The sequence below is a fragment of the Oncorhynchus kisutch genome, linkage group LG8, assembly GCF_002021735.2.
Source record: "Oncorhynchus kisutch isolate 150728-3 linkage group LG8, Okis_V2, whole genome shotgun sequence".
NCBI lineage: Eukaryota > Metazoa > Chordata > Actinopteri > Salmoniformes > Salmonidae > Oncorhynchus > Oncorhynchus kisutch.
The window spans coordinates 18,060,313-18,087,248 of record NC_034181.2 but is presented as its reverse complement, the minus strand read 5'-3'; the positions used below and the strand labels follow the sequence as shown (position 1 = coordinate 18,087,248).

Here is a 26,936-nt window from a genome sequence, read left to right as displayed (position 1 = left end):
GCGAGCGAGACGGGGGAGGAGAGAGAGCGAGCGAGACGGGGGAGGAGAGAGAGCGAGCGAGACTGACCTGTGAGGAGATGGATGGGCATGGAGAGACGGGTGCAGAGGCAGGGCTACTGAAGTAAAGGCTGAGGTTGAGGTAGTGCTCGTGACTGCACAGGATACGCAGGAACTCCAATCGCATGCTAATCAGGGTTGGCATGGAAACGGTCTTTGTCGACATCTGGGGGGGGGGGGGAAGATAGGTCAAGGTCAGGTTAGGTTATTGACATGGGATATGGTCAGAGACATATCAGAGTCTGGAATTGGTCACCTCCTTGTAATTATGCAGTGCCAACATCCTTCATGTAACTACCATGTAACTACCATATTTTGTAGCGTCTTATGGTTAGGGTAGCGTCTTATGGTTAGGGTAGCGTCTTATGGTTAGGGTAGCGTCTTATGGTTAGGGTAGCGTCTTGCGGTTAGGGTAGCGTCTTGCGGTTAGGGTAGCGTCTTGCGGTTAGGGTAGCGTCTTGCGGTTAGGGTAGCGTCTTGCGGTTAGGGTAGCGTCTTGCGGTTAGGGTAGCGTCTTGCGGTTAGGGTAGCGTCTTACGGTTAGGGTAGCGTCTTACGGTTAGGGTACTGTCTTACGGTTAGGGTACTGTCTTGTGGTTAGGGTAGCGTCTTGCGGTTAGGGTAGTGTATTATGGTTAGGGTAGCGTCTTATGGTTAGGGTAGCGTCTTGCGGTTAGGGTAGCGTCTTATGGTTAGGGTACTGTCTTGTGGTTAGGGTAGCGTCTTGCGGTTAGGGTAGCGTCTTATGGTTAGGGTAGCGTCTTGCAGTTAGGGTAGTGTCTTATGGTTAGGGTAGCGTCTTATGGTTAGGGTACTGTCTTGTGGTTAGGGTAGTGTCTTATGGTTAGGGTAGTGTATTGTTTGTAGCGACCTGGTTGCAGTAGTTTTTGACCAAGATGAAGACAAAGCCTCGGTCCATTAGAGACAGCAGGTCATACAGGAAGAAGGCCAGGCTGATGTTCACCTTCTCTGCCTGCTCCAACTCCTAACAACAACAAAAACAAACAAAAACATGATTTCAGTTAAAACAGCCAATGGTCTCCTTAGAGACATCAGGATTAAAAATGAAAAGCAAAGCATTAAGTGATGATTTGATAGATTGGGTCTCTGAAAAAGTGTTTGTAAGTTTGCTAAAGGCTCATAATGACATCATTACTAACCTTCTGCTGTTTGACCAGGATGGTCCCTATCTCAGCAGTAACCACAGAGACGATGGTTGTGACATCATCTTTGAAGCGGTCTGAGAAGCGGCTCCTGCGAGGGACGTCTTGCTTCTCCAGCTGAGACACATGCTGGGCCATGCTCTTCACCTGGACACACACACACACACACACACACACACTTAAGCTAAAAATGCTAGAGCTTCTTTGCCATTAAAGTAAATAGATAGTGTAGAAAACATTAGGAACATCTACTCTTTCCATGAGACTGATCAGGTGAATCCAGGTGAAAGCTATGGATTGTGTATGTGTTCCATTCAGACGGTAAATGGGCAAGACAAAAGATTTAAGTGCCTTTGAACAGGGTATAGTAGTAGGTGCCAGGCGCACCGGTTTGAGTGTGTCAAGAACTGCAACACTACTGGGTTTTTCACGCTCAACCGTTTTCTGTGTGTATTAACAATGGTCCACCACCCAAAGACAACGGGAGGCCAGTGGTTGAAAACAGGTCATTGATGAAAGATGACAAAAGAGGTTGACATGAATTGTGCAGAGCAGCAGGCAGGCTACAGTTAGTCAACTGATAGTCCAGTACAACATTGGTTGAATGCACAACTTGTCATACCTTGACATGAATGGGGTATATAGGCAGAATGGGGTATATAGGCAGAATGGGGTATATAGGCAGAATGGGGTATATAGGCAGAATGGGGTATATAGGCAGAATGGGGTATATAGGCAGAATGGGGTATATAGGCAGAATGGGGTATATGGCAGAATGGGGTATATGGCAGAACGGGGTATATGGCAGAACGGGGTATATGGCAGAACGGGGTATATGGCAGAATGGGGTATATGGCAGAACGGGGTATATGGCAGAACGGGGTATGGCAGAATGGGGTATGGCAGCTGCGTTCCACATCTTTCAGCAGAAAGCCAAGAAAATGCGATTGCAGTGGGCTAAGAAACTAAAACACTGGACAGTGGAGAATTAGAAAAACATTGCTGGATCATACTAGGGTATGGAGAAAACCACGAGTACGTGCATCCATCATGCCACGTGTCAACATTACAGGTGGTGTGATGGTGTGGGGTGTGTTTTCAGGGCATACATTGGGCCCCTGATAAGTGGAGCAACGTTTGAATGCCACAGGATATCTGAACATCATCGCCAATCAGGTGCATCCCTTCATGACAGCAGTGTATCCATCTGCAAATAAATTTTTTCAGTAGTATAATGCCCCATGCCACAAGGCTAGGATTGTCCAGGAATGGTTCCACAAACATGACAGTGAATTCAGTTTACTGCAGTGGCCTGCCCAGTCACCAGATCTCAATCCAATTGATCATCTGTGGGATGAGATGGAATGAGCTGTTCAGAGTAGAGATCCACTACCAGCCAACTTGACACTGCTATAGGAAGCATTGGAGTCAACATGGGCCAGCATCCCTGTGGAACGCATTCGATACCTTGCAGAGTCCATGCCCTAATAAATTGAGGCTGTTCTGAGGGCAAAAGGGGATGCAACTCAATATTAGGGAGGCTTCCTAATGTTTGTACATTCAGAGTATATTGAACACACTCACCAACAGTTCAAAGAAGAACCAGGCATATTTATATGCGTTCTCTCTGCAGACTCCTGTGCTGACCACAATCTGTAGAGCCAACTCTTCATGGAACTGCTGTCAAAGGAGAAAAAGAGCCTTGGGTCACTACCACCACTAATACAGTAGTGTCTGGTAACCTACATGTAGAACACAGTGTACTACTTCAAAGGACCACATCAATCCTGGACTATCTCAGTGTTCTAGCGGATGACAACCTATACGTTAGAGAGAAAGAGAGATTAGAGAGAGACTCAGACATACGTATTTACTGACTGAATGACGGACTGACTGCTGGTGCTACAGTCCTCAGTTCAACACAAACCAGAGTTAGTCAAATGCACTGTGACCCAGCCAGTGAAATCGGATACAGCATTTCAAAGGGTCTGGTCTTATTTGAACATGACAAACACAAGAACAGAGTGATTTTGAAATGCACACACACACGTTTAATCTCTGTTAAATCTTTGTGACTGTGTAGACCCACAGTTCAATGCCATGTTCAGGTTCTATTTCACATACTCGTGCGGTTCGCTCTGACAGCAGAGAAATCCACATTATCTGTTACAGATTTAACATTTTACTGGCTGCCATGTAACATCCTACTTCGACATTTATAGAACCTTCTACTCAGAATGCAAATGAGGATGTTATGGTCAGTGTTTGGCCAGTATGGGGCGGCAGGTAACCTAGTGGTTCTAGCGTTGGGCCAGTAACCGAAAGGTTGCTAGATCGAATCCCTGAGCTGACAAGGTTTAAGTCTGTCATTCTGCCCCTGAACAAGGCAGTTAACCCACTGTACCTAGGCCGTCATTGTAAATAAGAATTTGTTCTTAACTGACTTGCCTAGATAAAGAAAATATGGAAGATACTTTATGGAAGTCTACATGCTACAGTATGTGATCTGGTCTGCTCAGTGCCACACTGCCCTCTGCTGGTGACTGTTGGCATCACAGAGGTGAATAAAGACATTTATTCCCGGGATCTTTCTGGTAAAAGTTACTTTTCTGTTGGAGGGCCGGGTCCCGCCCGTAGAGCTCTGAGGGTGGCTGCTCACATCCACATAGGTCGACATACGACTTCCTGGATTGTTCTGGCCCTGAGGGAGAGGACAGCAACAACAAGGTGGTCATGAAGAATCTGAATCTGACTCAACTATCTGGACTATTGTAGCTTCAGACACACAGAGACAAACAGATGTGGTGTGTGGGTCCCAAATGGCACTCTGTTTCCTAAATAGTGCACTACCTTTGACCATGGTCCATGGGGAGCCATTTGGAAATCAGACATGGTTTTAGTTGGCCAAAACCAGTGAGTCTACACTACAGCCATAGACCCAGGGGATATCAAAAAAAGCCTTGAAGGTACTGATGTGTTGTAAACCAACAAACAGTCAGAGGCTATAGTAGAGGATGTAGCTACAGTATCAACATGTGTTTGTGGCAGGCTCATGACAGAGGATGTTCATTGACTTTGTGTTTGTGGCAGGCTCATGACAGAGGATGTTCATTGACTCTGTGTTTGTGGCAGGCTCATGACAGAGGATGTTCATTGACTCTGTGTTTGTGGCAGGCTCATGACAAAGGATGTTCATTGACTCTGTGTTTGTGGCAGGCTCATGACAGAGGATGTTCATTGACTGTGTTTGTGGCAGGCTCATGACAGAGGATGTACATTGACTCTGTGTTTGTGGCAGGCTCATGACAGAGGATGTTCATTGACTCTGTTTGTGGATTCACAAGTTAAAGGGATACTTTGGGATTTTGGAATTGAAGCCTTTTATCTACTTCTCCAGAGTCCGATGAACTCGTGGATTTCATTTGTTTGTCTGTGTGCAGTTTGAAGGAAGTTGCTCGCTCAGCGCAATTACTAACTAGCTTTAAAGGAATGACTGGAAGTCTATGGTAACTTGCTCAGTGTCCTTTAAGAGGAGACAAAGTGTGAGCAGTGGACTCTGGGATTGAACATCCAGTGTTACCCACTCAACCACGACCCTGTATATGTAGCAGTACCTTAGCTGACAGGATGTTTTTCACCTCTGTGTCTTCTGCACTGTGTGGGGCAGGGATATCAGGGTTGCTGCTGCTGCGGAGCCGGGACTGCAGTAACATGGTTCCTACTGTGGTGGCCGAGGCCCGTCCCATAGTACTGTAGCGGCCCTCAGTGGGAGGTCCCACACCCCCTGGACCTGGGCACACAGGGGAGAACCATGTCACTGGATGATCGACCTGAACGCCACACTTCACCTGCACACTGAAGAAGGTCATTAAGTTGAAACTTTATGCAACATCGTTTTGCTTGCGGACCCATCACACTATCTGGCTTATCTTTATCCACAGGTGTTACGCACCCAACGGTCCTCTTTTGAGAACCTTGTCACTGGCATGATCTACCTGGTTACACGTTACCTTAGTTGCACAGATCTGCACTACTATAGCATTGTATTGGTGTAATTACACAGTTCCCCTTCATTTCAGTGACTTCTGTTTCATGCAACGTATCTACGTATCGCAAATACCACTGTCCATTCTCTTCACAAGTTAGACTGTCCATACAGTCACATCACCATGACAACGTGTCCGGTGGTTCCTTCCTACCTGTGTTAAGGAGCTCATTGGAGTCAGGCAGACGGAACACCCAGTACAGGTATGTTGCGAGGAGACCGTTCCTGCCCTGCTGGTCCCTGGCCAACTCCTGGCTGTTGTGGAGACTGTTGACGATTGACACCACTGACTCAAACGCTATCTGGGCCAGGTTGGCTAGGAAATAAAACACACACACAGTTAGTTACAACAAAACACGTCTCAAACATATCAGGTATACTCTCACACTACCCGTCTGTCTGAAAGCCCCGGTGACATGTCCCTATAGGTACCCGTCTGTCTGAAAGCCCCGGCGACATGTCCCTATAGGTACCCGTCTGTCTGAAAGCCCCGGCGACATGTCCCTATAGGTACCCGTCTGTCTGAAAGCCCCGGCGACATGTCCCTATAGGTACCCGTCTGTCTGAAAGCCCCGGCGACATGCCCCTATAGGTACCCGTCTGTCTGAAAGCCCCGGTGACATGCCCCTATAGGTACCCGTCTGTCTGAAAGCCCCGGTGACATGCCCCTATAGGTACCCGTCTGTCTGAAAGCCCCAGTGACATGTCCCTATAGGTACCCGTCTGTCTGAAAGCCCCGGTGACATGTCCCTATAGGTACCCGTCTGTCTGAAAGCCCCGGTGACATGTCCCTATAGGTACCCGTCTGTCTGAAAGCCCCGGTGACATGTCCCTATAGGTACCCGTCTGTCTGAAAGCCCCGGTGACATGCCCCTATAGGTACCCGTCTGTCTGAAAGCCCCGGTGACATGCCCCTATAGGTACCTGTCTGTCTGAAAGCCCCAGTGACATGTTCCTATAGGTACCCGTCTGTCTGAAAGCCCCGGTGACATGTCCCTATAGGTACCCGTCTGTCTGAAAGCCCTGGTGACATGTCCCTATAGGTACCCGTCTGTCTGAAAGCCCTGGTGACATGTCCCTATAGGTACCTGTTTGTCCAGCGATGACCATGGGCTGCATGATGAGGGTGAACAGTTTATCTAAGACCAGATGGAGGTAGAGGACCAGAGGTTCTAGTCTGGAGGACGACAGGGAGATGATGCTCAGCTTCAGCTCATGCTCCAGCTTGTTCTCCGGAATCTTCTCTTCCCGAACCCGGAGAGGGAACGTCACTCCGCCCTCCAGGGCATGGCACAATGTGAAGAAACGCTCCAAGTGGTTGTCCTGGGGAGGGGGAGGGGTAAATCAATTACTACATAAAGTGTGTGTGTGTGTGTGTGTGTGTTCGTTAGACTTACCTGTGTGTGTACGGAGGACACAGCCTGTATCTCCAGGTTGAAAACTCCTTTGTGACTTTCCATCCACTTGACTGGAGGAACCTGAGGGGTAATCCTCTGCAGAGAGAAAGATTGGCATATTAAGAACCTGAGGGAGAATGTTCTGCAGAGAGAGGGGGAATGTTCTGCAGAGAGAGGGGGAATGTTCTGCAGAGATATCATGTCTATTGCCATCTAAACCCAATCAATAAATCAGTACATCAACAAATTTATTAAAGGTACATGAAAGTGATATTTTCTCCCCCAGGGGGAGCCACTCCACTCTTCACATTTTTGTGATACAACTTATGTTAAACTGTTGTCTGGAGAATTGAAATGGCCAAATGAATGTTACCTCAGGTGAGTGCAGTGAGTAGTTGACAGGCAATCTGTCCAGGGCGATAGGGAGGCAGTACTGACCAGTCTGTAGTCTGTCAGTACTCAGTATAGGCAGCCACTACAGTACACAGGGGGATAGACAGAAGATCAGCCACAGCAAGCATTGACAACGGACAAATGCATACAGGGGACGCATCTACCTCGCCACATCATTGAGAAGAATCACTTACTAGTATATTGATCATAAATAACCAGCACCATGTTCAGTAGAGTATCTGCGTGTTCAGATGAGATCAGGACCCATATTCATAAAGGCAGGGTTTACACAGACAGCCTAATTCTGATCTTTTGTCAATCATTGGTCTTTTGACCAATCAGATTAGATTACACAGGCAGGCCCATTCTGGTCTTTCGCCCAAATATTAGCAAATAAACGCCGCCTTTATATCTCAGAGTTGGAGTGCTGCTCCAGGATTAGTTTAGAATTTTAGATCACAGTGAATAAGATTGCTTGGACAGGGCAAACCTGATCCTAGATCAGCACTCCTACTGTGAGGCACTTTATGAATATAGGCCCAGGTGAGACCAGGCATGAGGGGCCAGACTTACAGAGTAACCGATGAGTGTCTCACTGGCTCCAGTCTGGTTCTGTTTCTGTTGACAGCTGATGTGGTAGAATGTGAACAGCAGGTGGTGTCTCTCAGTCAGCCTGGCAGGCAGAACCATCTTCACCTCCTCATAGAAGTCTGGAGACCTGAGGCACAGTCACATGGGACAGAGGTCAGAGACGACACAAAACAAAAGGTTAGATTGTTATATTAGAAAATGTAGTATGTTATGCCGTAGTTGTGTTATTGTAATTTAGCATGTAGTATTTAAAATAGCATCCACTTGCTTGTTATGGTACGTGACTGGGGTGTATACTTCCTGCACAAACTCAGGACCATTCGATTTTCCGAAAATGACCTACGAGGAAAAAGAAAGCAGAGTAAACTCAATGAAACCATGTTGTACAATGTCACAGCAACATGGGTGAACACTGTGTGTGTGTGTGTCTGTGTGTGACACACACCATTGTAAATACAACCCATATTTATGCTTATTTATTTTATCTTGTGTCCTTTACGATTTGTACATTGTTAAAACACTATATATATAATATGACATTTGTAATGTCTTTATTGTTTTGAAACTTCTGTATGTGTAATGTTTACTGTTAATTTGTATTGTTTATTTCACTTTATATATTATCTACCTCACTTGCTTTGGCAATGTTAACACATGTTTCCCATGCCAATAAAGCCCTTGAATTGAGAGAGAGAAACTCACAGGCATCACACAGCTGGGGTCTTCTCCACTCATAAACTGGATTTTAATAGTGATATTCCTTCCTCCTGAAGTCAGCCTGTTGACAAAGTTGAGTCGCTGGGGGTATACATAGAGCAGGTTCCTGGAGAGAGAGGGAAAGGGAGGGAAAAGGGAGAGAGAAGAGAGACAAAGGGAGGGAGAGAGATGGTAAAAGAGAGGAAGAGAGATGGTTATTTTTCTGTTTACAGCACTGCATACTCAAATGACTTCCTAATGATGAAAGGAATGATGTGGTCACTGATGAGAGTACCAGGTGAGGACAAACTCGATCTCTCCTTCCTCCCAAAGTGTGCACTTGTTCACTTCCCTTCACTGATTCGAAAACAAAATGACTGGTATAAGAAATATGGTGGAAACTCCCACTAGTTCATGCCTCCACAAATCAGAAGCCCAAGCCCTAAGTATAGCCTGGTAAACGTCAGTGCCCAGAGTTCTTCCTGGTCAGGTGGTCAGGATATGACCATCTTCTATCAGCACCACAACTCCTATTCAGAGTTAGATGAAACACATCCATACTACACCACTAGATGGCACCCGGTGAAGCTAACAAATGCATGATATTACACAATACACCACGTGGGCCTGAAAACTAGTCTTACCAATGAACCAGATGTGGTGTGAACATTAGTGTGAGACTAAAAACTATGTAACAATGTAGTCATCTGTCCCGAGACAGGAGACACACTCTTAGCCTGTGTCCCAAACTGCACCCTGTTCCCTATATAGTGGACTACATTTGAACAGAGCCCTATAGGGAATAGGGTGCCATTTGGGACACAGTGTTCATCTAGCGAGCAGTGAGGAGGAAGGAGTGAAATGTTGACCGCATTGGGGGTTGTGTCAGGTCAGACTGGTTGTAGAAGTCCCAGCAAACCTGTTCACGACATTGATGGAAAATAGAAGGCCTGAAGGTACAGTATGTGCTGTGTTAAATGCCTTCATGACTGTCTAACATGTGTAAAGCTCACATGAAGGGACATGTGTACATGGTGCTTAGCATGGAGACAGATACTACACTAGTAAGTCATGACCCTGGCCAACCTGTTTACACTGCTTGAAGCTATGTGCCTTGGTAAATCCATGCAGGCAAACTAGAGCTTTGAGGAGAATATGCAGAATATGCTATATTCAAAAAGTGGTTTCAGGAGAATTGAGTGAGTGTACTAACCTGTAAATGCTGTGTGCAGTCTGTGTGTGGTATGCATCGACACATGTGTGTGTGCTCACCTGTAAGTGCTGTGTGGAACATAGACCTCGCTGGAGGGGAACTCCAACACCTCTTTGACAGGTCGGACGTTCTTCTCAGCCAGTGGTTTGACTGGGATCAGCTCAGTAGACAGACAGGCCACTGGGTTGTCATGGACCGGAGTCACATCCAGTCTTATTGTACCTAAAATAGATCAAGTCAAATACAGTCTGAAACTATGTTCATTCAGAATTATTCCAAAGTACGTAAATATGAGAAAGTTTTCAGTCCCACAGGTTTTCACCACTATAAGCAATTGATTCTGAATTATACAAAATAGCATATTCAGCTAATTTAAATGCATGAAGTCACTTAAACACATAAATCCAGATAAAACAGAGACTTGTTCTTAGAAATGGGACATTCTAGTCACTTGTTGTTGGGTTGAATGGAATGAAACAGCACACACAGACAGCCAGGTCTTGCTGTGTGGTTGAATAGCGGATCACCTGGTATGGTTTTAATTCTTCTCTGCAGGGATGAGAACTTCTTGATGTCTGCCAGGAACTTAAACAAGTCCTCATCACTCAGACGGTCCCCCTCCTTAAACAAAGCAGGGTCCAGTTTAGTCAAATGAACATGTCTTTGTGTACAAGATACAGTGATATAATGTCTCTGAACACCTCAGAATTAAACATTGTGAATTTGTAGTGTTGCACAGCAGACTTCTTTCCTCTTTTCCATCAACTTCATAGGAAGGTGACATATTGAGCAGTGCAACTAACTGTTGTTATGAGATCAACTCTCCACAGTTGCTAGTAGGAAGGAAAAATGCACCCTTGTTGGAGAATGTATGGTATGTCTATATGATACCTGGCTGGGTCTTATCAGGTGTCTGCTCTGTGGATTATGTGTGGAATGAAAGAATGCCTTGTCTCGAGGCGATATCCACAAGGTTAAGCATTCTCTCAGACATTCTCTGTCTAAGAGATTCTCCGTCTAAGAGATTCTCCGTCTAAGAGATTCTCCGTCTAAGAGATTCTCCGTCTAAGAGATTCTCCGTCTAAGAGATTCTCCGTCTAAGAGATTCTCCGTCTAAGAGATTCTCCGTCTAAGAGATTCTCCGTCTAAGAGATTCTCCGTCTAAGAGATTCTCCGTCTAAGAGATTCTCCGTCTAAGAGATTCTCCGTCTAAGAGATTCTCCGAGCTTAGTGATGCTTATGTCGCTGGATCGATGTTTATATTGTAGAGTGTGTTGTTTTCTCTAGTGCATGTGGTCAGACCTGCTTGCAGAAGGTGCTGATGGTGATGGTAGCAGGTTTGAAGGCAGACATGTTACACTGGTCTTCCATGGTACCGAACCTCTCTGAGTTCCTCCTGGGCAACTGACCTCTCTTTTCCAGACTGCTGGATTTACCTGGATAGGGGAGGAGAGGTCAGTCAAGTCAGGTACAGAAAAGTAAAGTAAGATTAAACAAGCCTTGGGCGCCAGAGTTAACCAGCTTATCACGCACACACACACACACACACACACACACACCGTTGAGGCTGTCAGAGTCGGTGGTGTCTCGGTCCAGTGTGGCAGTGCTGATGACGTTCATGATGTTGACTGTAGCCCAGGCAAAGGGCATGCGGTAGCGACCAAGTCTCTGACAGAACATCTCAGACTGATTACGCAGCTTCTCCAGCTTCTCCTTGTTCTGACCCAGGGAACCACACAGAACCACAATTAGAACCTATAGCTCTGTGTGTGTGTGTGTGTGTGTGTGTGTGTGTGTGTGTGTGTCATCATGGCACTCTACCTTTGCTGAGTCCGTCTCCTTCATGACCATGTATGGTTCCGCACAGTCACTGATCTCTCCCTGCTGCAGCACCTTCTCTATCTGAAACACAGCCAGGACACAGAGGTATATCACTCTGTAACACAGCCAGGACACAGAGGTACATCACTCTGTAACACAGCCAGGACACAGAGGTACATCACTCTGTAACACAGCCAGGACACAGAGGTACATCACTCTGAAACACAGCCAGGACACAGAGGTACATCACTCTGAAACACAGCCAGGACACAGAGGTACATCACTCTGAAACACAGCCAGGACACAGAGGTACATCACTCTGAAACACAGCCAGGACACAGAGGTACATCACTCTGAAACACAGCCAGGACACAGAGGTACATCACTCTGAAACACAGCCAGGACACAGAGGTACATCACTCTGTAACACAGCCAGGACACAGAGGTACATCACTCTGTAACACAGCCAGGACACAGAGGTACATCACTCTGTAACACAGCCAGGACACAGAGGTACATCACTCTGAAACACAGCCAGGACACAGAGGTACATCACTCTGAAACACAGCCAGTACACAGAGGTACATCACTCTGAAACACAGCCAGGACACAGAGGTATATCACTCTGAAACACAGCCAGGACACAGAGGTATATCACTCTGAAACACAGCCAGGACAGAGGTACATCACTCTGAAACACAGTCAGGACACAGAGGTACATCACTCTGAAACACAGTCAGGACAGAGGTGTCCAAGCTAATACTGTACACAGGGATCAATGGAGAGTTGCCTACTGTATGCTACGTTACCCACAGATTGATAGGGGCACCATAGGTAATATGTGTGAGGAGGTAGACACGTCAGGGCTGTGGGTTCAATTCCAGCTGGGGCCAACCATATGAAAATGTATGCAGGCAGTACACTACTGTTAAGTCACTTCGGATAAAAGCTTCTATTAAAATGGCATATATTTAGTTCTATAGTGTTCACCATATTGACCAGCAACTGTAAATACTGTAGGTGCCGTACAGACGTGTGTATTACCTGAACAAGCAAGTACTGCAGATAGGTGCAGGTAGGTGAGATGGGTATCTTACCTTGATGACCAGGTAGATGTCTGGGGAGGGGTATGTGATGGAGAAGATGGCTGCTCGGGAGAGGGTGGAGTGGTCCGTCTGTGGCGTGTGGGGTTTCAGGAACCCTTTAAACTGGTCTGAGTTCAGATCACAGTAGAAGTTCTCGGATATCTGAGGAAGTCAAACAGAGAGGGTCAGCGTTAAAGTTCACCTTAGTGGTGGATTACATGAGTGTCCATTCATCTCATGGTAGATAATATGGCTGGAGAGAAACCAACCGGGAAAAAATGACAGAAATAGTGGAGAAACTACCTGAACTTGTCCAACAAGAAATGCTCATTTACCATTTCCGTGCAAGCGCAATGGTGTGCCCTAATGAACTAATTCCCGTATAGGAATTAGTATAGGGACACAGGCCTTTTTCCTCATCCTACGTTCCAGCTGGTTCGTGTCCGACAGGCTTCTGACCCATGTTATATAAGATACTGGTCACCATACAGAGTGCTGTTGAACCCATTCCCTCACCCAGCTGAGAGCTCTACTCTAAATCACCATCACACAGACAGTACACTGGCCCTACTGTAATACCACACAGACAATAGTCTGTCCCTACTGTAATACCACACAGACAGTAGTCTGTCCCTACTGTAATACCACACAGACAGTAGTCTGTCCCTACTGTAATTACCACACAGACAGTAGTCTGTCCCTACTGTAATACCACACAGACAGTAGTCTGTCCCTACTGTAATACCACACAGACAGTAGTCTGTCCCTACTGTAATACCACACAGACAGTAGTCTGTCCCTACTGTAATACCACACAGACAGTAGTCTGTCCCTACTGTAATACCACACAGACAGTAGTCTGTCCCTACTGTAATACCACACAGACAGTAGTCTGTCCCTACTGTAATACCACACAGACAGTAGTCTGTCCCTACTGTAATACCACACAGACAGTAGTCTGTCCCTACTGTAATACCACACAGACAGTAGTCTGTCCCTACTGTAATACCACACAGACAGTAGTCTGTCCCTACTGTAATACCACACAGACAGTAGTCTGTCCCTACTGTAATACCACACAGACAGTAGTCTGTCCCTACTGTAATACCACACAGACAGTAGTCTGTCCCTACTGTAATACCACACAGACAGTAGTCTGTCCCTACTGTAATACCACACAGGATTTCTGTGGTATTCTGGATACAAAGTTGTGGAACACTTTTCTGTAAGTGTATGAATGCATAAGAAATTATTCATCTCGGCAGTGTCATTATTGACTGTTTCGTAACACTTTACCTTTACTCATCATCATATATCATACAGCATACAGCCTGTGATAGATGTGACATGTTAACTGTCCCAGCGCCAATCTCACAAAGGGATGTCCATTTCTTACTAGAGGTCGACCGATTAATCGGAATTGCCGATTTCAAGTTTTTATAACAAACCAAAAAAATGTTAAATTTAAAAAACGGTATTTTTGGAAGCCAATTTTTATTTTTTATTTGTACAACTTTATTTAACGAGGCGCGAACCCAGAGTCTCTGATGGCACAGCTAGCACTGCAATGCAGTGTCCTTGACCACTGCGCCACCCGGGAGGCCTACATTCATATTTTCAATGACGGCCTAGGATCGGTGGGTTAACTACCTTGTTCGGGGGCAGAACGACAGATTTTACCTTGTCAGCTCAGCGATTTAATCTTGCAACCTTACGGTTAACTAGTCCAACGCTCTAACCACCTGCCTCACGAGGAGCCTGCCTGTTACACGAATGCAGTAAGAAGCCAAGGTAAGTTGCCAGCTAGCATTAAACTTATCTTATAAAAAACAATCAATCAATCAATCATAATCACATAATTACACATGGTTGATGATATTACTAGTTTATCTAGCGTGTCCTGCGTTGCATATAAATCAATGCGGTGTGTATTCGCGAAAAAGGACTGTCGTTGCTCCAACGTGTACCTAACCATAAACATCAATGCCTTTCTTAAAATCAATACACAGAAGTATATATCTTTAAACTTGCATATTTAGCTAAAAGAAAGGTTAGCAGGCAATATTAACCAGGTGAAATTGTGCCACTTCTCTTGCGTTCATTGCACGCAGTCAGGGTATATGCAACAGTTTGGGCCGCCTGGCTCATTACGAACTAATTTGCCAGAATTTTATGTAATTATGACATAACATTGAAGGTTGTGCAATGTAACAGCAATATTTAGACTTAGGGATGCCATCCATTAGATAAAATACAGAACGGTTCCGTATTTCACTGAAAGAATAAACGTTTTGTTTTCGAAATGATAGTTTCCGGATTCGACCATATTAATGACCTAAGGCTCGTATTTCTGTGTGTTATTATGTTATAATTAAGTCTATGATTTGATAGAGCAGTCTGACTGAGCGATGGTAGGCACCAGCAGGCTCGTAAGCTTTCATTCAAACAGCACTTTTGTACGTTTTGCCAGCAGCTCTTCGCAATGCTTCAAGCATTGTGCTGTTTATGACTTCAAGCCTATCAACTCCAGAGATTAGGCTGGTGTAACCGATGTGAAATGGCTAGCTAGTTAGTGGGGTGAGCGCTAATAGCTTTTCAAATGTCACTCGCTCTGAGACTTGGAGTAGTTGTTCCCCTTGCTCTGCATGGGTAACGCTGCTTCGAGGGTGGCTGTTGTCGATGTGTTCCTGGTTCGAGCCCAGGTAGCGGCGAGGAGAGGGATGGAAGCTATACTGTTACACTGGCAATACTAAAGACCCTATAAGAACATCCAATAGTCAAAGGTATAAGAAATACAAATCGTATAGAGAGAAATAGTCCTATAATTCCTATAATAACTACAACCTAAAACTTCTTACCTGGGAATATTGAAGACTCATGTTGAAAGGAACATATGTTCTCATGTTCTGAGCAAGGAACTTAAACGTTAGCTTTCTTACATGGCACATATTGCACTTTTACTTTCTTCTCCAACACTTTGTTTTTGCATTATTTAAACCAAATTGTACAGGTTTCCTTATTTATTTGAGGCTAAATTGATTTTATTGATGTATTATATTAAGTTAAAATAAGTGTTAATTTAGTATTGTTGTAATTGTCATTATTACAAAAAAATAATAATAATAATAATTTATTTTTTAAATTGGACGATTAATCGGTATCGGCTTTTTTTGGTCCTCGGTATTGGCGTTGGAAAATCATAATCGGTCGAACTCTATTTCTTACATTTCCTCAAGTCCTTTCTTATCACCTACCTCCTCAATGTTTTAGAGGAACAAATGTTAAGGGGATGGACATAGGATCTTTTCGTCCCATACACTTTGAGAAGGAGGCAAGGAGCGAGGGTGTAACGAATCGGGGAAAGACAAATTGAGAAAGAGTCTGTTTCTACAGCTCCTCACTTGTGACTGTGTCCTGAGAAGAGGATGACCCTACGGTGACCCTGTACGCTGTGAGTGTCATGTTAGGTCCCATTACAAACCCATTTACAACCTCCTCATTCCACATGTCACATGATGAGTCCTCTACAACAGTCTTTAACACTTCATAGCAGGACTGATGCTGCTAGCACACAACATAACACAGCATGGATTTCTTCCTCGGTCTCTCTCAAGTTTAATCTGAAGCAGACAGAAGAGTGTGACAGTTCTAAATGTGTTAAGTGGGGAATTGTGTGTGTGTGTACACACACACACACACATACATTTGGGACAACGCTTCAAATTTCAACAGTTAATGTGGTCTACATTGTGACGGCATTGCAGTGTATTAACTTTAAAAGCCAAGAGTTCCACAGGACTTCATATTAATTGTGATGAAACACAGCTGATGATTGCTGGCTGTGTTCTAAACATCTGGCATAAACCTCCCAATCCCCTGGACACACCATGATCAGTATGATCATATTCTACTGTAGGCCTACATTACACACACCATGGTTGGCCTAATAATCACAACCATCTTCGCTGTAATAATCTTTCATACACCCGTTATTAGTGTGTACTGTAACCATCTGTCAGTCGGTCAGGGCAGGACAGGATTAGAGAAATGTTGTCAGCGAACTATATCAACATCTGCTGCATATTTCCCAGATGTGAAACCAAAACCGCATTTCATTGCAGAGAAACAGTAAAGAGATGGTGAAAGAGAGAAATACAGAGACAGAGACAGAGAGACAGAGACAGAGAGAGAGCAAGACAGAGACAGAGCCCGAGACAGAGAGAGCGAGAGACAGAGAGAGAGCAAGACAGAAAGAGCGAGAGAGAGACAGAGCCCGACAGAGAGAGCGAGAGACAGAGACAGAGAGAGTGAGACAGAGAGAGAGAGAAAGAACCCCAGTCACCAAACCCCTTTGTTCCAGATTGAGTCATGTCAAGTGTAATTAGTTCAACAAACTGGACAGTATGTAATCCTGTTCCATAACTGGGGGATGTTTCATGGGCCTACAACATGGTGCCTTTTTCAGGCCCATCTGCATCCTCCTCTAATGAATTCAATAAAGAGGATGTTGTGTTAACCTCCACAATAACATTGTGCCTTATGGATATTATGTAGAAGAGCATCATCTGGTTCCCTCGCCATGCAGGAGATGCAGAATATAATAAAGGGAGAGGCAGCACAAAAAGACTAGCACTTTGAGACTGCCCAACCAGGATGCAGTGTGGCCAGACCACCAAAAGGTCAGCGGCTCAAATCCAAAACGTGGTGCCCTTCAACCTTAAAACGCTGAATCCAATCCATAAACCACCCGGCTGTGCAAGTCCATAACTCACATGCTACTCGTTTTTGCTAACAGAACTGTGTTTGGATAGGAGAGTACAGTGTGAATCAGATGGGTTGGTTGTATGAACACGGCTATGCTTGGTCTACTGGAGAAGCCCCTCAGTCCCAGGGCTTCCGGACGTTCTGTCTACTGTTGCTAAAGTCTTCAGATATCCCACTGATCCATCACTTCACTGACCAGCAACACAAATCTGACACACTGGTCATGAGATCACCTGAAAGATAAAGCACACCTTGCCAACGAACTGATTAGAACATTTCCTGACTACCGTACATGTTGAATCGCAACTGTTCGCCGACAACCAGCGCGTGATCTACTGCGCACGGCCGACGTTCGCTATGGTGCGTCTTGTCCTTCATAGGCATTAACCTCAACAACTTCAAGCTTCAACAACATGCGATTCTTCATGACCTTATAACACACAGTGGGCCGAAGAACACAGCACTGTAGCAGCCCTTCAGAAGGAAACCCCTACTGTACCTTTTTCTTCTCTCTCAGGTCGTACAGAGCCAGGGTAGCAAATAGTGGTTCAACGTCAATCTCAAACCTATGGAGGACAGGGGAGAAAATATATCAGCCTGTCATTTCACAGCAGTGTGTCGACCAGCCAGCAAACATTGTCAATAAGCCTGACGTAGAATGACATTTTATCTATTCTATAAAGTTCTGCATTGTTGATTGAGAAAGCACATAAGCATTTTGCTGCAGTTGTGGATGTGGCGAATAGATTTCCAAGCATTGAGACTTGGAACTGAGCCAATCGAGTGATAAGCCCAACTGTAAGTTGGGACAAGCAGCTGCCAAAACAATGTTTAGAGATGATGAAGAACTTAGCTGAAACCTTTGGCAGCTTTACGGTGTGGGAGAAGCAGAAAGAGAGAGAGAACAGAAAGAGAGAGAGAGACAGCGAGAGAGAGGGAACAAGAGAGACAGAGAGAGATACTAGCCCACAGAAAGTGTGTAAGAGAGGGAGAGAAAGGGAACGTGTCTCACAGAAAGTGATGGTCTTAAGGAAAGGTAACAACCACAGTACTGCAGAGCTCCCAGGCTAAAGACTAAGGTCCAGACCAAACTGAATGGTCTCCAACTTAACAATGGTCTGTCAATTGCAGTAGCAGACAAATGCATGCTAAATGTTGGGAACATTTCCCCATCATTCATATTGTGAGATAATCTTCTCCTTCTCACACAAACTTTCTGTGGGCTACACATCTTCCCTCTCTCTGCCACCCTGTCCCACACAACATGTTGATTCTCACATACAGGTAGCTAGTTAGCTAGAGGCAAACAGTTATTTTCTTTCTGTGAAAGGTAGTGTAATTCCCATACTTGATGGCCTGACACCGGATGATGATCCTGTCGCCCATGTGCTCTTTGGGACAGTCGGGAATGGGCCGGATCTCCACTGCATCCTCCTGGAATACCGAAGGAATGTCAGGGATCCAGCCACTCAATTCAAGTGAAGCATGCACAGAAGCATTGACTGTATTTATATGTGTGTGTGTCCCTCTCTCACCTCGTCGGCGGGTGGGTACAGGGCAAACAGCTCAGGGTGGCGGTTCACCTGCCGGGCTTCCTGGTTGAACCTGTCCAGGTCGTCATGGTTACTGAAGTGCAGCAGCCCCTCCACTCTGGGGTCAGGGGTCAGACCAGAGCGGAGGTCAAAGTCAGAGGAGGTCAGGGTCCTGCTGGAGTCATCACTCAGTACCGCCAGGGACGGGGACTTCACCTGTAACAACAATGACTGGTATTAGGAGAGAGAGGAGGACAGAGACTGGGACTTCACCTGTAATAATATTAATAATGACTGGTATTAGGAGAGAGAGGAGGACAGAGACTGGGACTTCACCTGTAATAATAATGACTGGTATTAGGAGAGAGAGGAGGACAGAGACTGGGACTTCACCTGTAATAATAATGACTGGTATTAGGAGAGAGAGGAAGACAGAGACTGGGACTTCACCTGTAATAATATTAATAATGACTGGTATTAGGAGAGAGAGGAGGACAGAGACTGGGACTTCACCTGTAATAATATTAATAATGACTGGTATTAGGAGAGAGAGGAGGACAGAGACTGGGACTTCACCTGTAATAATATTAATAATGACTGGTATTAGGAGAGAGAGGAGGACAGAGACTGGGACTTCACCTGTAATAATAATAATGACTGGTATTAGGAGAGAGAGGAGGACAGAGACTGGGACTTCACCTGTAATAATAATGACTGGTATTAGGAGAGAGAGGAGGACAGAGACTGGGACTTCACCTGTAATAATATTAATAATGACTGGTATTAGGAGAGAGAGGAGGACAGAGACTGGGACTTCACCTGTAATAATATTAATAATGACTGGTATTAGGAGAGAGAGGAGGACAGAGACGGGGACTTCACCTGTAATAATATTAATAATGACTGGTATTAGGAGAGAGAGGAGGACAGAGACTGGGACTTCACCTGTAATAATAATGACTGGTATTAGGAGAGAGAGGAGGACAGAGACTGGGACTTCACCTGTAATAATAATGACTGGTATTAGGAGAGAGAGGAGGACAGAGACTGGGACTTCACCTGTAATAATATTAATAATGACTGGTATTAGGAGAGAGACGAGGACAGAGACTGGGACTTCACCTGTAATAATATTAATAATGACTGGTATTAGGAGAGAGAGGAGGACAGAGACGGGGACTTCACCTGTAATAATAATGACTGGGATTAGGAGAGAGAGGAGGACAGAGACTGGGACTTCACCTGTAATAATATTAATAATGACTGGTATTAGGAGAGAGAGGAGGACAGAGACGGGGACTTCACCTGTAATAATAATGACTGGTATTAGGAGAGAGAGGAGGACAGAGACTGGGACTTCACCTGTAATAATATTAATAATGACTGGTATTAGGAGAGAGAGGAGGACAGAGACTGGGACTTCACCTGTAATAATAATGACTGGTATTAGGAGAGAGAGGAGGACAGAGACTGGGACTTCACCTGTAATAATATTAATAATGACTGGTATTAGGAGAGAGAGGAGGACAGAGACTGGGACTTCACCTGTAATAATAATGACTGGTATTAGGAGAGAGAGGATAGAGACGGGGACTTCACCTGTAATAATATTAATAATGACTGGTATTAGGAGAGAGAGGAGGACAGAGACTGGGACTTCACCTGTAATAATAATGACTGGTATTAGGAGAGAGAGGAGGACAGAGACTGGGACTTCACCTGTAATAATAATGACTGGTATTAGGAGAGAGAGGAGGACAGAGACTGGGACTTCACCTGTAATAATATTAATAATGACTGGTATTAGGAGAGAGAGGAGGACAGAGACGGGGACTTCACCTGTAATAATAATGACTGGGATTAGGAGAGAGAGGAGGACAGAGACTGGGACTTCACCTGTAATAATATTAATAATGACTGGTATTAGGAGAGAGAGGAGGACAGAGACGGGGACTTCACCTGTAATAATAATGACTGGTATTAGGAGAGAGAGGAGGACAGAGACTGGGACTTCACCTGTAATAATATTAATAATGACTGGTATTAGGAGAGAGAGGAGGACAGAGACTGGGACTTCACCTGTAATAATAATGACTGGTATTAGGAGAGAGAGGAGGACAGAGACTGGGACTTCACCTGTAATAATATTAATAATGACTGGTATTAGGAGAGAGTGGAGGACAGAGACTGGGACTTCACCTGTAATAATAATGACTGGTATTAGGAGAGAGAGGAGGACAGAGACTGGGACTTCACCTGTAATAATATTAATAATGACTGGTATTAGGAGAGAGAGGAGGACAGAGACTGGGACTTCACCTGTAATAATATTAATAATGACTGGTATTAGGAGAGAGAGGAGGACAGAGACTGGGACTTCACCTGTAATAATATTAATAATGACTGGTATTAGGAGAGAGAGGAGGACAGAGACTGGGACTTCACCTGTAATAATAATGACTGGTATTAGGAGAGAGAGGAGGACAGAGACTGGGACTTCACCTGTAATAATAATGACTGGTATTAGGAGAGAGAGGAGGACAGAGACTGGGACTTCACCTGTAATAATAATGACTGGTATTAGGAGAGAGAGGAGGACAGAGACTGGGACTTCACCTGTAATAATATTAATAATGACTGGTATTAGGAGAGAGAGGAGGACAGAGACGGAGACTTCACCTGTAATAATATTAATAATGACTGGTATTAGGAGAGAGAGGAGGACAGAGACGGGGACTTCACCTGTAATAATAATGACTGGGATTAGGAGAGAGAGGAGGACAGAGACTGGGACTTCACCTGTAATAATATTAATAATGACTGGGATTAGGAGAGAGAGGAGGACAGAGACTGGGACTTCACCTGTAATAATATTAATAATGACTGGTATTAGGAGAGAGAGGAGGACAGAGACTGGGACTTCACCTGTAATAATAATGACTGGTATTAGGAGAGAGAGGAGGACAGAGACGGGGACTTCACCTGTAATAATAATGACTGGTATTAGGAGAGAGAGGAGGACAGAGACTGGGACTTCACCTGTAATAATATTAATAATGACTGGGATTAGGAGAGAGAGGAGGAGAGAGACGGGGACTTCACCTGTAATAATAATGACTGGTATTAGGAGAGAGAGGAGGACAGAGACTGGGACTTCACCTGTAATAATAATGACTGGGATTAGGAGAGAGAGGAGGACAGAGACGGGGACTTCACCTGTAATAATATTAATAATGACTGGGATTAGGAGAGAGAGGAGGACAGAGACTGGGACTTCACCTGTAATAATATTAATAATGACTGGGATTAGGAGAGAGAGGAGGACAGAGACTGTGACTTCACCTGTAATAATATTAATAATGACTGGTATTAGGAGAGAGAGGAGGACAGAGACTGGGACTTCACCTGTAATAATAATGACTGGTATTAGGAGAGAGAGGAGGACAGAGACTTCACCTGTAATAATAATGACTGGGATTAGGAGAGAGAGGAGGACAGAGACGGGGACTTCACCTGTAATAATAATGACTGGGATTAGGAGAGAGAGGAGGACAGAGACGGGGACTTAACCTGTAATAATAATGACTGGTATTAGGAGAGAGAGGAGGACAGAGACTGGGACTTCACCTGTAATAATAATGACTGGTATTAGGAGAGAGAGGAGGACAGAGACTGGCACTTCACCTGTAATAATATTAATAATGACTGGTATTAGGAGAGAGAGGAGGACAGAGACGGGGACTTCACCTGTAATAATAATGACTGGGATTAGGAGAGAGAGGAGGACAGAGACGGGGACTTCACCTGTAATAATAATGACTGGGATTAGGAGAGAGAGGAGGACAGAGACTGGGACTTCACCTGTAATAATATTAATAATGACTGGTATTAGGAGAGAGAGGAGGACAGAGACGGGGACTTCACCTGTAATAATAATGACTGGTATTAGGAGAGAGAGGAGGACAGAGACTGGGACTTCACCTGTAATAATATTAATAATGACTGGTATTAGGAGAGAGAGGAGGACAGAGACTGGGACTTCACCTGTAATAATAATGACTGGTATTAGGAGAGAGAGGAGGACAGAGACTGGGACTTCACCTGTAATAATATTAATAATGACTGGTATTAGGAGAGAGTGGAGGACAGAGACTGGGACTTCACCTGTAATAATAATGACTGGTATTAGGAGAGAGAGGAGGACAGAGACTGGGACTTCACCTGTAATAATATTAATAATGACTGGTATTAGGAGAGAGAGGAGGACAGAGACTGGGACTTCACCTGTAATAATATTAATAATGACTGGTATTAGGAGAGAGAGGAGGACAGAGACTGGGACTTCACCTGTAATAATATTAATAATGACTGGTATTAGGAGAGAGAGGAGGACAGAGACTGGGACTTCACCTGTAATAATAATGACTGGTATTAGGAGAGAGAGGAGGACAGAGACTGGGACTTCACCTGTAATAATAATGACTGGTATTAGGAGAGAGAGGAGGACAGAGACTGGGACTTCACCTGTAATAATAATGACTGGTATTAGGAGAGAGAGGAGGACAGAGACTGGGACTTCACCTGTAATAATATTAATAATGACTGGTATTAGGAGAGAGAGGAGGACAGAGACGGAGACTTCACCTGTAATAATAATGACTGGTATTAGGAGAGAGAGGAGGACAGAGACTGGGACTTCACCTGTAATAATATTAATAATGACTGGTATTAGGAGAGAGAGGAGGACAGAGACGGAGACTTCACCTGTAATAATATTAATAATGACTGGTATTAGGAGAGAGAGGAGGACAGAGACGGGGACTTCACCTGTAATAATAATGACTGGGATTAGGAGAGAGAGGAGGACAGAGACTGGGACTTCACCTGTAATAATATTAATAATGACTGGGATTAGGAGAGAGAGGAGGACAGAGACTGGGACTTCACCTGTAATAATATTAATAATGACTGGTATTAGGAGAGAGAGGAGGACAGAGACTGGGACTTCACCTGTAATAATAATGACTGGTATTAGGAGAGAGAGGAGGACAGAGACGGGGACTTCACCTGTAATAATAATGACTGGTATTAGGAGAGAGAGGAGGACAGAGACTGGGACTTCACCTGTAATAATATTAATAATGACTGGGATTAGGAGAGAGAGGAGGAGAGAGACGGGGACTTCACCTGTAATAATAATGACTGGTATTAGGAGAGAGAGGAGGACAGAGACTGGGACTTCACCTGTAATAATAATGACTGGGATTAGGAGAGAGAGGAGGACAGAGACGGGGACTTCACCTGTAATAATAATGACTGGTATTAGGAGAGAGAGGAGGACAGAGACTGGGACTTCACCTGTAATAATATTAATAATGACTGGGATTAGGAGAGAGAGGAGGACAGAGACTGGGACTTCACCTGTAATAATATTAATAATGACTGGGATTAGGAGAGAGAGGAGGACAGAGACTGTGACTTCACCTGTAATAATATTAATAATGACTGGTATTAGGAGAGAGAGGAGGACAGAGACTGGGACTTCACCTGTAATAATAATGACTGGTATTAGGAGAGAGAGGAGGACAGAGACTTCACCTGTAATAATAATGACTGGGATTAGGAGAGAGAGGAGGACAGAGACGGGGACTTCACCTGTAATAATAATGACTGGGATTAGGAGAGAGAGGAGGACAGAGACGGGGACTTAACCTGTAATAATAATGACTGGTATTAGGAGAGAGAGGAGGACAGAGACTGGGACTTCACCTGTAATAATAATGACTGGTATTAGGAGAGAGAGGAGGACAGAGACTGGGACTTCACCTGTAATAATAATGACTGGTATTAGGAGAGAGAGGAGGACAGAGACTGGGACTTCACCTGTAATAATATTAATAATGACTGGTATTAGGAGAGAGAGGAGGACAGAGACGGGGACTTCACCTGTAATAATATTAATAATGACTGGTATTAGGAGAGAGAGGAGGACAGAGACTGGGACTTCACCTGTAATAATAATGACTGGTATTAGGAGAGAGAGGAGGACAGAGACTGGGACTTCACCTGTAATAATAATGACTGGTATTAGGAGAGAGAGGAGGACAGAGACGGGGACTTCACCTGTAATAATATTAATAATGACTGGTATTAGGAGAGAGAGGAGGACAGAGACGGGGACTTCACCTGTAATAATATTAATAATGACTGGTATTAGGAGAGAGAGGACAGAGACTGGGACTTCACCTGTAATAATAATGACTGGTATTAGGAGAGAGAGGAGGACAGAGACGGGGACTTCACCTGTAATAATATTAATAATGACTGGTATTAGGAGAGAGAGGAGGACAGAGACTGGGACTTCACCTGTAATAATAATGACTGGTATTAGGAGAGAGAGGAGGACAGAGACTGGGACTTCACCTGTAATAATAATGACTGGTATTAGGAGAGAGAGGAGGACAGAGACGGGGACTTCACCTGTAATAATATTAATAATGACTGGGATTAGGAGAGAGAGGAGGACAGAGAGCGAGAGGAGGACAGGGAGAGAGAGGAGGACAGGGAGAGAGAGGAGGACAGGGAGAGAGAGGAGGACAGGGAGAGAGAGGAGGACAGGGGGAGAGAGGAGGACAGGGGGAGAGAGGAGGACAGGGGGAGAGAGGAGGACAGGGGGAGAGAGGAGGACAGGGGGGAGAGAGGAGGACAGGGGGAGAGAGAGGAGGACAGGGGGAGAGAGAGGAGGACAGGGGGAGAGAGAGGAGGACAGGGAGAGAGAGGAGGACAGGGGGAGAGAGGAGGACAGGGGGAGAGAGGAGGACAGGGGGAGAGAGGAGGACAGGGGGAGAGAGGAGGACAGGGGGAGAGAGGAGGTGGGAAGAGGATGGAAGAGAGACAAAATCCCCAAATAATGTTGAATTCTCCCAACAAAATAATGTTGAATTCTCCCAACAAAATAATTTCACTCAAGTGTATTGCATATAGGCCTAAATAACTGTTCCAAATACTTGCAGCACTCTAAGTGTATAGGCTGGTAACTTGCTATGCAATCGCAGTGGATAAGACATCCATAGATGATTAACTGTGTGTGAACATCAAGAGAATCGAAACAAGCTCATGGAATCCATTATTAATGGGTTTCAACTCCAGGGGAGCCCAGTAACTTCTAAGTGAAAGGGTGCCCCTTCCCACCATGGAGAGATCATAGTACTCCCTGATTAACTACATCCATATGGAATCACACTCCAACTGAGCTACATGACTGGACAGCTCTGAATTCTCAGGCTGTGTCCTGTTTTCAACCACCCCTACCAACCCCCTTCCTCCTCACAGCACCCTCCTCACCAACCCCCTTCCTCCTCACAGCACCCCCCCCACCCTACCAACCCCCTTCCTCCTCACAGCACCCTCCCACCCTACCAACCCCCTTCATCCTCACAGCACCCTCCCCACCCTACCAATCCCCTTCCTCCTCACAGTACCCCCCTCCACCCTACCAACCCCCTTCCTCCTCACAGGGCCCCCCCTCCACCCTACCAACCCCCTTCCTCCTCACAGCACCCCCCTCCACCCTACCAACCCCCTTCCTCCTCACAGGACCCCCCCTCCACCCTTCCAACCCCCTTCCTCCTCACAGCACCCCCCTCCACCCTACCAACCCCCTTCCTCCTCACAGCACCCACCTCCACCCTATCAACCCCCTTCCTCCTCATAGCACCCCCCCCCCCTCCACCCTACCAACACCCTTCCTCCTCATAGCACCCCCCCCCCTCCACCATACCAACGCCCTTCCTCCTCATAGCACCCTCCTCACCAACCCCCTTCCTCCTCACAGCACCCCCCTCCAGCCTACCAACCCCCTTCCTCCTCACGGCACCTCCCCACCAACCCCCTTCCTCCTCACAGCGCCCCCCCACCAACCCCCTTCCTTCTCACAGCACCCCCCCTCACCCTTAATTCCTCTTCTCTGTTGCAATCCTGCAGTAAATCTGCCTAATTTAGTTTCAAATATTTCATTTGAATTACTAAAATATTTTGGCTTCATCAACAATCCTAAAATTTAAGGGGAAACATCCATCCATCTTCCATCTAACCTCCACTCCCCCAGCCCTGCTTAACTGTGCCCCTATCCCACAGGATTACTAATGACCAGTGTGAAGCAGGGGACCATTAGAGGCTG

At 45.3% G+C, this 26,936-nt stretch overlaps 1 protein-coding gene across 1 annotated transcript in view; it reads right to left on the bottom strand.

Moving 5' to 3' along the window:
• LOC109896121 (dedicator of cytokinesis protein 8) overlaps window positions 1-26,936 on the bottom strand; it is a gene marked incomplete in the record, with an annotated part of 85,834 nt that overhangs the window by 27,262 nt on the left and 31,636 nt on the right. The window contains 22 exon segments of the mRNA XM_031829749.1: window positions 68-223; window positions 929-1,042; window positions 1,218-1,367; window positions 2,805-2,900; window positions 3,826-3,921; window positions 4,835-5,010; window positions 5,420-5,581; window positions 6,354-6,588; window positions 6,663-6,758; window positions 7,036-7,137; window positions 7,629-7,773; window positions 7,915-7,985; window positions 8,349-8,469; window positions 9,615-9,777; window positions 10,083-10,176; window positions 10,858-10,991; window positions 11,115-11,274; window positions 11,377-11,457; window positions 12,474-12,623; window positions 17,725-17,791; window positions 18,574-18,659; window positions 18,761-18,973. Coding sequence (XP_031685609.1) covers window positions 68-223; window positions 929-1,042; window positions 1,218-1,367; window positions 2,805-2,900; window positions 3,826-3,921; window positions 4,835-5,010; window positions 5,420-5,581; window positions 6,354-6,588; window positions 6,663-6,758; window positions 7,036-7,137; window positions 7,629-7,773; window positions 7,915-7,985; window positions 8,349-8,469; window positions 9,615-9,777; window positions 10,083-10,176; window positions 10,858-10,991; window positions 11,115-11,274; window positions 11,377-11,457; window positions 12,474-12,623; window positions 17,725-17,791; window positions 18,574-18,659; window positions 18,761-18,973 — 2,868 coding nt within the window.